Source organism: Crocuta crocuta, unplaced genomic scaffold (assembly GCF_008692635.1).
Source record: "Crocuta crocuta isolate KB4526 unplaced genomic scaffold, BGI_CrCroc_1.0 scaffold271, whole genome shotgun sequence".
NCBI classification, from domain to species: Eukaryota; Metazoa; Chordata; class Mammalia; order Carnivora; family Hyaenidae; genus Crocuta; species Crocuta crocuta.
In genome coordinates, this window is record NW_027527824.1 from 700,012 (window position 1) to 712,288 (window position 12,277).

The following is a 12,277-nucleotide window of genomic DNA, read 5'->3' on the forward strand; positions in this document are numbered from 1 at the left end:
CCTCCTGCAGGATGAGAAGGACCGCCCCTGATGGCACAGGCCCCACATGAATGCAATGGCAAGGCTAGAGTTCAGTCCAATTTCTTACAGATTCAGAAATGGGCGTCCTTAAAAGGTCAATGGCTTGCCCAGGACCCCAGGTTGCAAGTGGCCCGGCTGGGGCATTCAGAACAGATGCTGGCTGCACCTCATCCCACCCAGGACACGCGCAGTTCGTTATGTGATACTTACCCGGAAAACAGCCGGGGCCCAAGCATGCACCTCGTTTTCAGACGCAAACTTTTTTTGGTTGCACAACAAAATAGGGAAGAAGATTCAACAGACTCAGGCGACTACCACTAGAGCCCAGCGCCGAATTGGCTGCCTAGCAGCTGCCCACCGCAAGTATCGAAATCTTGGTACCTGGAGGCCCTCCCCACCGGCCTGCAATTCACCCTCTCCTCTCACCTTTCTTCACATCCATTCAGGCCCCTCGCTGTTGCCTCTACCTGTAATGGCTCCTGTATCTTTCATCCGCATTACCTCCATAAACTGCTGCTGATCCCTGAGGCAGAATAGCTTTCTCTGCATTCTTTTTTTTTTTTAATTTTTTTAATGTTTTATTTATTTCTAGGAGAGAGAGAGAGACGGCGTGAGCAGGGGAGGGTCATAGAGACCCTGAGCTGGCAGTCAGCACAGAGCCCGACGCGGGGCTCGAACCCACGAACCGCGAGATCAAGACCTAAGCGAAAGTCGGACGCTTAACCGACTAAGCCACCCAGGCGCCCCGCTTTCTCTGCATTCTATAGCATGGCTCTACGACTCTCCATCACAGGATCTGTCACACTGAATTATAACGCATTGTTAATATGCTTTCTCACACCTTTCACTCCCCAGGGACTATGGCAGAGGCCAAGGCTTATTCATCTTTGTATTAACCTTGTTTAGCCCAGTCCCTTGCGGACAGAGAGAGAGCTAGCTCAATACATGTGAAAGGGCTGGCTGACGGTTTATGAACAAGGTTTTCATAGTTAACTCAGCTTCAATATGAAATTCAAAACAATGAAGAAGACAGGACTCAAACATAGCTGGGAAATAACATACACTTTTACTCTCAAAATAAATACTAATCAATTTTATTTTATAAATACAGATGCTGAGTTTTCTTCCAATTACCAACAGATCGGGTTCACATGCCATTTATTATTGGTGGTGGTTTAAAAAATTATTTAAATAACCGGTTAGGTCAGGATAAATGGGCACCATTAGAACTGCTAAAAAAATAGCGCTGGATACAATCTTCCAAAACTAATATTCTGCGGGGGGAACAAAAAAATCTCTGGAATTTCCAGTGGGTAAGAGGAAGTGGAGAGAGGGAACACAATCAAATAAATATTCATTTGATTAACACTTGCTGGCCGTTCAAAGTGTCTCCACCACATGAAAACGAAAAGGGCTCTTAGCAGTTCAGACATGGATCGTAGTGGATTTTCATTGCACCTTACATCCTCAAGGCAAGTTTTATTTCCTTTAGTGATTTACAAGACTAATTAAAAAGATTAGTAGGAGAAAAGCAACTCATCCTGTATTTTGGCCTTGGCCACTCTAAGCAGAGGCAAAACTAATTCTGCAGCTTTGGAAAATGTCAAACAGAGTTCCTTCCGGAGACACGCGATACTGTTGGCTCCCCAAGTCAAGGAAGAAACCATAGGCACGGAACAGACTCAATGGAAAGCTGAAACCCAAGCCGAGTGAACCCAACCCTAGGTGGCGTTTTGAGGCAAAAGATCGTTGAACACAGTGTGGACCAAGCCAGTGTATAGGTAACCAGTTCTGAGCTACCTAATGCCACATTCAGTAGCAGGGCCCCGTGCTAGGGAACCTGAGGTACACATTGTCCCCGCGGGTGCTCTGCGTGTGGTCCCTCTGCTTGGGGACGCCAGGGCCTAGGCCGGAGGGCCTGCAACTCAATGCACCATCTTTAAGTTTGGCATGGAGTTTAAAGTCCACCCCCATATGTGAACTTTGAGCCACATGTGATGTACCTTCCACTGTTCAACGCTAGCATAATCCTTCCAAAACCTTTTCCTTTTGGGTGGGTAAGTGCTATTTCATTGGAGGACCCCACGCAGCCCAGTGAGATATATAGCCAAGACCACAGACATCTCCCCCCTCATTGACTCTACTGTGAATGACAGGACACTGCAAAGATGCCATGACTCTAGCTTGCTTCTGCTTTAGGTTTTTGGAGTAGTTCCACCTCTTTATGTGAAACACGATGGATTTCTTCAGATCACGTTAAAGCTCTTAATTGCTTGCAGGTTGGGTCCATGCGTCAAGCATGGATTCTGTGAGTTCTCTTTACATACGGAAAACAACAACATGAACTATTCTGCTTGACAACATTGCTGTAAATGAGAGCTTGAGCCCAGGAGTGCTTGGACAATATATGAAAATGCTCAGTTATGTAGGACAATGCGGCTCCTGGAGAGAACCCTTGTGAGGGGGTCTGCCCTGCTGTGTAGGACGCATGCGCTCGCGTCGGCGACATTGGCTTAGATACAGCCACGGTTTCTGTTCAGGCTCGTCCTGTCATGATGGAAGGTGGAGACGCAGGTTCAAGACGGATTTCAGAACTGGAAAGAACAAATCAGGTCAAGTGAAGTAAACTCAGTTTTTATTCTTCTATACAATACATGGATATATGCATAAATTTTCCTTAAAGAGCTTGCAACCCTGAGGCAATGTCCTTGGGTATATAAAGTATACAGCAAAAGCAAATGAAATCTGAGCTCCAGGGATGAAACTGGACTTGAAGAACATAATTTAATATGAATGCAACTGCACATACACCGACAGTATTTTATGTCTCATCTAAGCCGCTTCATTCAACTATCTCAACAGCCTCGCAGTCCGCACCTTGGACGGCCTGACTTTCTACAGATATTTCATCATACACAGCGCTTTCCTTTCCAACGGAAATTTAATAAATTAACGTGGGATTTACATACAGGGATTCGTGTCTGGTGAGTGCACTGCCAGAAAGCATGCCTGGTTTTGCAGCATCTGCCCACATAAAAACTCTGGTCCCCAAAGGACGCCGAATGGCATCTGACTATTGAGACCTTGGGAGCCCTTGAGGGTCCCCTGGGGTCTGCCAGAGGTGAAGTTTTTCCTTTCGTTGGAGGGTTACGTCAAGAGCGTGCCTGATCTGAGGAGGTGGAAGGTCTCTGCAATCAAGAACCAGAGACTCTGCCGTTCTTGGTTTTCGGGGTGCACGACCCACCTGCTGTGAAGATGGGGCAGCAGAGAGGTCGATGGGGGGGCGGGGGCAGGGGCAGCCAGGGCCAGGGTATAAGGAGACCATTGTGCTTCTTAGTCATCAAACTAACAGATGGCCAAAGGTCTTTCAGTTAAACGGTGAAAACCTTTGTTTTGCATATTCGGTTTTCCAGAGTTTTATAAACTGGGCTGAGGGCAAATGCTTATGAGAAACTAAAGGTGAGTTTATTATATTATTTATATATTATCATCTTCCCTCTGAGGATAACACAGAAGTGTAAATTAAAAAGCAGACAGATATCCATAAGGTGACTTGAGCTGGAGAGTGAATTTTGCCTTAAAACAACTGTCGGGCCTGAAAAGTGAGCCTTGCGAGCAAAGCTGAACTCCACCTGGCCCACCGACACACAACAACCCTGAGTCCCTCCACGATTTACAAAGTCGGTTTTTCCGAGGAGCATCCTCCATTAATATTCATTTCGTGCCATAATTATTACAAGGGGGTGGCCAGTGCAGCCTTATCCTCATTTCAGGCAGCGACTGCGTCCCGGCGCTACAGGCTGCCTGCTCGCCTCACTTATCAGAACTCCTGCGTGGCCGGCGGAAGCTGGACACGTTTTCGCTCAGCGCACAGATCCTGCGGGAGAACTCTTCAAACTCCCCCAGAACTTGTTCGTCGCACTCCACGGCCACGGCGCTGTCCACCGGGACGCAGTGAAAGGCTTCCAGCTGACCGCCCGGGGTGAAACCCGTGGCCTCCGTCCCGATGATCTCTTCTGCCTGCTCCACGGCACAGCACAGCTCGGCCCCCGGGCCCGGGAGGAAGGGCCCCGGAAGCCGGACACCGGAGGGGCCGGCCTGCTCGCCAGGCAGGAGAGTGCCGTTGACAGTGGCGGGGAGCCCAGAGCGAGCTTCTTCCTGTTCTTGGCTAGTGTTCACGCTCACATGACCTCCGTTTAATCTGTCACCCACATCGCCTCCTTTTTTCTTGTTGCCTTTGGAGAAGTCCAAGGAGGTGTCCAGGGAGGAGGACAGAGACGTCACCTTCCTCTCGGATTCCCCTACGGAAGGGATGGTGGTAACGGGCTGGGCTAGCGCGGAGTTGTAACTGGGAGGAGGGGTTTTGTACTGGAGTCTCTCGTTCTCTGAGCTGGCCCGTTTCCGGTGTCCTTTGTCTGGGGAAGGGATCCCCCCTGAGAAGCCTACTTCTGCGCCTCCAAACATGGAGCTTTGTCTCTTTGGAACAGGGATTGCGCTGGAGGTGTGATGTCTGTCGCTAGAAGACAAACAAAAACGAGAAGTTATTTTCAGCTTTCGAACTCGGCCTAAGTCTTCTGGATCCGGAGACAGGAAACAACCTATTTAGGTTTAAGATGATAAAAATGGATAATAATCCAGTTTCGTATTAATTGTAGGGTCCAAGTGCAAGAAAAAGTATGAAGCATCCTGAATTCAAGTTTGGAAGCTTCCTTCAAAGACACCCTAAAATATATCCGGAGGACAGTGCTCAGGGTGCAAGAGGGGAGAGAAATCCCCTCTTTGGGGAAGAGGTGAAGTAACTGGAGAGGTGGGATCGAAAAGAAAGTATCTGAGGGATGTAATCAACCTTACGGGTCCGAAGGGCTATCAATATTCAGGTTCTTGTTTTAAATATTCAATGCTTAATTTACTTTCATGAAGCAGGAATCCTTATTTGGTGGAGAAGTTAAACGACTTGTCCCTGATCATCTCAGTGAGGCAGTGGCAGGCTAGACTACAACCCATGCCTCACGCCTTGATGATCACCAGCTTTTCTGATGCCCAAATACTAATCACCCTGCATTAGAGAACTGGCAGAGAGGGGACCAATGAGATATCTGTCTGTATCTATATCTTACGTGGATTATTATCTATCTAATATGTGTATCTATCTACATTTTTTGCAATGAAAAATTAACTTGGGAAATGGCTTCTCCTTTATAAGGCCAGTCACACACACGGTTTACAATACTTGGTCTTCAGTGCCTTCTTTTGAACTTGAGTTTCTTCTCAGGAAGATACTTTTGGACCAGCAATAACAATCGCTGTTTAGCTCTACAAAGCATTTTAGTTCCTGAGGAAATTTCATATACACCATTTCACTTGGTTCTCACAAAAACCCTGTCAAGAAAGCAGGGTATACACTATTACTCTTAAGTCTGAAACAATAAATAACGAGTTCATGGAAATCGAGTATCCAGACCCTGGAAATGATGGTCGTGTTCAATGCTGGGCTAGTTAAGCCCACCCCCGCGGTACTGATCACAGTTCTAGATACTATGCTTGGACGAAGTAGCTCAATTCACCGATAGGAAAAGACTGATCCAGAGGCAGAGAGAGGTACAAACAGAAGACCCTTTTGACTTGTATTCTTCTGATGAGGACACACGCACAGAAGTGGCTTACAAAACATCAGCTATGAGGCTGGAAAAGAGGTGAGACCTGAAACTATACTCTCCCAACAGGCAGCTATTACATGTGCCAGGCCTTAGGGAGGGGACACAGATACAAGACAGAGCAGGCCCTGCCTCTGAGGAGCTTCCAATCTCGCAGGAGAAAGGCCCCCCTAATTATTGAATATATTTTCAAATTACAGTTGTGATAAGTGCCCCGAAGAAGAAGGAAGGGTTCCCCCCACCCGCGTCCGCAGCCACAAGCCCTTATGCCGGTTCCCTGCTCCCTTTTCTCTTAGAGGTTTTTCTGATGCTAGATTATGCCTGCGGTCTCTGACACCTAAGCAAGGGTTATTCTTTTTGCAACAAGGCAACCACAAGGCTTCTAATCCATGGGCCTACCAGACTCCGTTGCTTGGCTCTAAGTGTTGGTGCCTGGAGGGATTTCATAATTAGGGGTGGTCCCTGGGGAGCATAGAAAACAGCACAAGCAAACCAGTAAATTACTGTTTTTGGTTCTCAAGAAAAACAAAACAGAGCAAACTCTACTGGCCTTAATCTAGGTTTTCAGTTAATATGTTGTCAAAACTTACAGTGATTGGGTAAGCCACACATTTTTGCCCATCTTGCCAGTTTTCCTCTACCACTTGCTGACAGTATCCCTCTCTAAGTGATTTTGCAGGGGGCCCAGATAATCAAACCAAAACAAAGCATCAGCACCACCCACAGACCCATCTATTCTGAACAGATGGGCCAAGCTCTCAGCTGCCATCCCAGCCCAGGAGGGTGAGAAGCCCCAAGTGAACCAGCCTGGAATGCTGAAGGTGACGTGGCTGGCATACAGTCAGAGGCCAGGTGCCTAAGCACTTGCTGCTACAAAGGGTGAACGACACGATGCCCTCAGTGCCACTGCCACCCAGCCCCACCCTGCAGACTCCCTGCTCTGCTTCTCTGCTGGGTTGCAGGTGGGCTGATGAAAGGCAGGGCACGAGAGCAGACCTGGGAGCAAGCTGTGCTTATGACACAAGAGAATGGGATTTTGTAGCCCTCTTTGATTCTGAGACTCCTTGAAAGCTCTCCTCAACTTTGTACAAGAGAAAAGTAATAAAGTGTCACATCCCTCCCCTCAACTATTATGGGAAGGCAGCTACCATTTTCTTGTACATCAACAAAGTTGAACCCTCACATCTACCTTGTAGAAAAGGTAGGCAGGTGGGTGGGTGGGTTATGTGGCTTTGTTTAGGGCTGCAGAATGCGCATCTGAACCAAATTTGGTCTGACTCCAGCGCCCACACTGTCTGTTGCCTCACAGGTGGGAAACTCATATTCAAATTCAACTAACACTTGCTAAGTGCCAATGGAATGCCACATCTCAAACTAAATGTCATTACACAGGCCTTCTCATCTAACCGGCTCAGCTTGTATCTGAGCTCTGGGGTGCTACTCCTATATTAATGGATGGGTTCTTAAGGCTGTGTGAGGTAGAGACTTTGGCATTTTCTGACATCCTGATTTTTTAAAAAAATGTTTATTTATTTTGAAGGGGAGAGAGAGAGAGAGAGCGAGAGCAGTTGGGGAGGGGTGGAAAGAGAGAGAGAACCCAACCAGGCTCCACACTGTCAGTGCAGAGCCTGACTCAGGGCCTGATCTCATGAATCATGAGCCAAAATCAAGAAGATGATCAACTAATGGAGCCACCCAGGTGCCCCCTGGCATCCTGGTTTTGTAGTATTCTTCAGTTCCTTTAAATTTTTATGAGAACGATACTATCAGGGAATGATAATATCAGATACAATTTGGAAAGTGCAAGTAATGGTGAAATGTTCCCCCTGAAGAATGGAAAAAAGGAGTTATTACAGATAGACAAGGAAGTCTACAGATCTAAAATTTACCCTTTAATCACCATATGTTGTCTTTTCCCTCATTTTTAGTCATGTGCAGTAAGACTTTCCAAGCATTTTTTAAAAGTCTTCCTTAATAATAATAATAATAACAATAATTATATATATTATATATATATTTCAAATTCGTGAGAGAGAGAGTCCCAAGCAGGCTCCACGCTCAGCACAGAGCCTGACACCCTGTGGGGTCCATCCCACAACCCTGGGATCATGACCTGAGCTGAAATCAAGAGTCGGATGCTCAACCGAGTCATCCAGGCGCCCCAAAGGCCTTCCTATAATCTTAGAGTAAGTTGAAGAAAAGGGGATTTTCTTAATAACACTAGGCCATCAATATAAACACGTGTTACTGAACTGTGACATGAGGAAGAGATGACAGGACCCTCAGGGACGTAAGTCTGGGGCTCAGGGCCCTCCCGTCTGCACCCATGCTTCCCTGGGTCCTCTCTCACTGCCAGGCTGGTGGCACATGTGCGCCGATGCCCTTGTCTTTTGTTAATGTCTGCCAGCTCACCGTGCCCTCGTACAGTGGATGGTCTGAGAATTGTGTGCAAAGTAAGAGTATGTCAGCTTGAGTGAGGGGTCAGCACATGTCTGGGGAATAACACGCTTGGCTTTATGAGTTTTGTAACATTAGTTCTGGCTGCTCAGAGTTAAGTTTTTTATTACTTCCAGGATCTTAGCAGTGTTCCAGATTTTTTAGATACCTGAGTTCTAAACAGCTGAAGTATTGAATGATGACATTAAAATATACACAAACACACATGCATTTTAATTATTATAATAATTTATACTCCCTGGAAGATGCAAAAACTATAAACTATATAAAAAAATAAAAATCACTCACAAGCCTATTACCTAGCAAATAAGTTTGAGTATTTTGTTTTTAGGCTTTGATTTTACATATGTGTGTTTAATTAAAAAAGAGAAAAAGACCTAAAGTTATATTTGTGGTATATGTATACAATTTTGTATCCCACCATTGGAATGTATTAAAATCTTTGGTAAACAATTCTAAATGGCTCCTCCACTGAAAGGGATATTATTCCCTTATTTTTGTAGAGTTAGGATATTTCTAAAATTTTTCTATTAAAAGACAAACTGCTGTGAGCATCTCTGTATAAAAACACAATGCATAGATTTTTAATAAAATAATTTGGATTTTCACATTTAATATAAAGTTTCCACAAGGAACCATCATTGCATATTTTAGTACAAGCTAAATTCTTATGATTAAAAAAAAGGCATTTTACTTCTATTATCCCCTAAAAAATAGAAAGGTAGCAATTAAAGAGGCAAATGACAGATCAAAAAAGAATGCCTCGGAGGTTTCAAGATTCTTTTGGTCTGATTACAGTTTGGCTTCATGACGACTTCATCGAGACGGAAGAAGAGGTCAGAACGCATAGACTTACTAATTACATGACCAATTTTTAAAAGCTGTTGACAATTTACTTATCAAATGAAATTAGTACATTCTTTATACTGTGATGAATAACTTACTGGGAGTTTTTACTCTTAGAAACAACCAGAGTAACCCTGGATATTTTGGGGAAGGGTGGACACAGCAGGAAACATGGTAGCTTTGCTCCATCCTCCACCCTAGCCAAGGCTCCCTATGTGTTCTATGGCGTTCAATCTGGGGGTCCAGAGCCCGAGGTTTGGTAGCTGGACCAAGTCCCCTACTTCACCGCACACATTCTCCCTGGCCGTTTGCCTTGAGTGGATGTCTTTTCCAGCTTGGCTTAGGTCCAAACTGGAAACCTGGAAACATGACATCTGGGGTTTAATGCTGCAATTAAAAGGAATTTATTAAAAAACAACAACCCACAGATATTGTAATGGCCAATTTACCAGGGAAACATGGGATAGGTTGTTGAATAACTGAACCACATCGGGACTGTTAGATTACTTCATAATCAACCTTTTGCTACGAGTACAAAAGGGTACCGTAGAGTCACAAACAATAGCCTGATGAGGGAGAAGTCAAGTGGTTTGGAGTTTAGAGGTCAAGGAGTACAGTCTGGTTTAAATTTGGCTTCTCTGATCTCTCTAAATTAAGGTGATTAATTTCTTTCTCATTCCGTGAGTCCTTATTTATTGCAGTCGGTTATTTTTTATCTCTTCAGCTATATCTGGAGATGGTGGTAGTGATGAGGCAGGGCGCTCAAAACCTAGATCCTCCTCCAAGCCCTGCAGTCATGACTGTCTCTCTGGAGTTAGAACTTGAGTTTGAACTTACCACTTGCTTGTTATATGACTGTAAGCGGTCCCTTATCTTCTCTGTGCTTTAGTTTTCTCCTTCATAAAATAGATCACTAGGGGCGCGTGGGTGGCTTAGTCGGTTAAGCGTCCGACTTTCGCTTAGGTCATGATCTCGCGATTCGTGGGTTCGAGCCCCGCGTCAGGCTCTGTGCTGACTGCCAGCTCAGAGCCTGGAGCCTGTTTCAGTCTGTGACTCCCTCTCTCTCTGACCCTCCCCTGCTCACGCTGTCTCTCTCTCTCTCTCCTAGAAATAAATAAAAAACACTTAAAAAAAAATAAATAAAATAGATCACTAGACTATGGTAAGGATTAAATAAAATAATGCACCTGAAACAGAAGAATACCTGAGTATATAATAATGTCAGTAGTGGCTGTCATTGTGGTCACTGTCATGGTTACCAGCTTCCATGGGCTTCGGATTCCAAAAGAACTGCCCTCATTTTACAGAAAGGGTCACTGAGGATCAAAGGCATTAATGTCTCAGATCATTGGAACACAGGTAATTGGGAGTAGAGGCAAGACCAGAATCTAGGTCTCCTTCCTCCTACTGTTTCTTCCTACATAGAATTCTGTTTAGAACAGGGACAGATGGGACTCTTCCCATCTGCCCTGTCTCCTCCTCTGCACATCAGGGAGAAAAAGAACTAAGGCAAGTCTAAAAGAGTTTTGAAAGAAAAACACTAAATCAATCAAAAGTGAAACATCACTGCAGTTCTTTTTTTCTTTTTTCTTGAAGACAGAGGGTGGGGGAGGCTTTGAATAAAGTAGAAATGCTCCACTGCCTCTATTTACATGATCTGCCAAATGCTTAGGGACTAAAAGAACTTCCCAGAATCCTTTAAGGTGCATTCCAGTTGTCCCCAGACCTCTGATGTATCATTTTTCTGTATGAATTTCACTTCAGGGAGAAAGCATTTTTGTAAGAGGGAGAATTTCTGTGGTCCCAACCAAAATGAGGAGGACCTCGTTCAGCCTCTTAGAACCATTATACAAAGACTTTGTCATGAAGCCAACCCGGGAGACAGTAGAACCCAGTTCATTCCACTCCGCTATTCTTGCCTCTACAATGTCCCCCTCCTCCTCCTCTTTCTGCTGGTTGTACTGCCTAAAGCAACAGCCTCCTTTAAACAGAAAAAGGAGTGGGAGGAAGAAAAAAAGGCAATTTGGACACTGGTCCAAAATGTGTTTCTACTTCCACATCTCCCATATATAATACTCTAGACCTCTACACAGAGCTCCGCCATTATGAAGTATGGCAGACTGGTGAAGCACTTTACTGCTCTGAACCAGTGTCTCCTCTTCTGTAAAATGGGAATATCCATCTAACCGTTTGTATAGTAAGGGTTAACATTCTTAGTACAATGAGTAGGTACTCCACAGACCGTTAGTAATCATCCAACAACAGCAGGTAACATTTATGAAGTGTGATGAAGTAAATACTATGTTAACAGCTTTATACATGGTCTCATTTAGTCCTCATCTCTGTGAAGTATTACAAACATAATCCACCTTTTACAGATGAAGAAACTCAGGCATAGAGGTTAGGTACCTTGCCCAAGGTCAAAAAGCAACTAACTGTGATTTCACAAACACAATCTGACTAAATAATTAGTTTCCTTCTCTGTCCCAGTCCCTGGGACTTGCCACCAAAACACCTACATGTGATCGTACTTCTGTTTGAGGGAGGAGTGAGAGTCAGAAGATTAACTTTTAGGCCAAATGGCTTGGTATCTTTTCTTTCTCTTCTTTTCTTGCCTATGTTAAGTTTGTACGGCTTTTCTGACTTCCCTGGAATTGTTATTTTGTTATAAGAATGCTGATGGATTCTAAGCATCAATTATGAAAACACAAGTACATCCTGCCATGAAATGATATAAATATGGAGACTTAGGGGAAAATGAAATAGACGAAAAATGTAAAGATTTACCACATCGAGAGAGTTCTCGAAGGTGGGGTGGATTTTTAGCGATTTGAAATTACTTTTCCCCCTATGCTCTTTCAGATTCACTTGTTTTATCTGTCTACAAGCAGGTCTCACCCCGTAAGGTACTGGGAAAGCACACAAGTCACAGTCTCAAATATGTGTCTCTCCCTCCTACAAAATGTTTCCTCTGAGGAACATTACTAGATCACAGCTGGTCAAAATGCTAAATCTTGATTGTCTGGATCCTGGCCAAAGGCTACAGCTACAACTCGGTGGAATAAGAATACTTAAAAAGAAAAAAAAAAAAAAGACCCACTTTTAAACAACATTCGATCTTCTTTCTCTCCCTGCAGCAAGCTATGACCTCACGGCAGTGAGGCCTCTACATGGAGGTGTTTAAGTTGGTTTACAGCCATTAGAAATGTTTGAAGCTCTAGGTACTAGTCTGCGCCAATAGCATGTCAACTGTGCTAAAAAGCAATAATAGTTTCTCACCTTCTTAAAGATTACTGCTT

General features: G+C 44.5%; 1 protein-coding gene across 2 annotated transcripts in view; it reads right to left on the reverse strand.

The window, feature by feature from the left end:
- Positions 1–2,639: 2,639 nt before the first annotated feature.
- UVRAG (UV radiation resistance associated) overlaps positions 2,640–12,277 on the reverse strand; it is a 286,243-nt gene continuing 276,605 nt past the window's right edge. For both annotated transcript variants that reach the window (XM_077776339.1, XM_077776334.1), the window contains one exon: positions 2,640–4,537. In XM_077776339.1, coding sequence (XP_077632465.1) covers positions 3,835–4,537 — 703 coding nt within the window. In that variant the 3' untranslated portion in view covers positions 2,640–3,834. The remainder of the gene's footprint in view (positions 4,538–12,277) is intronic.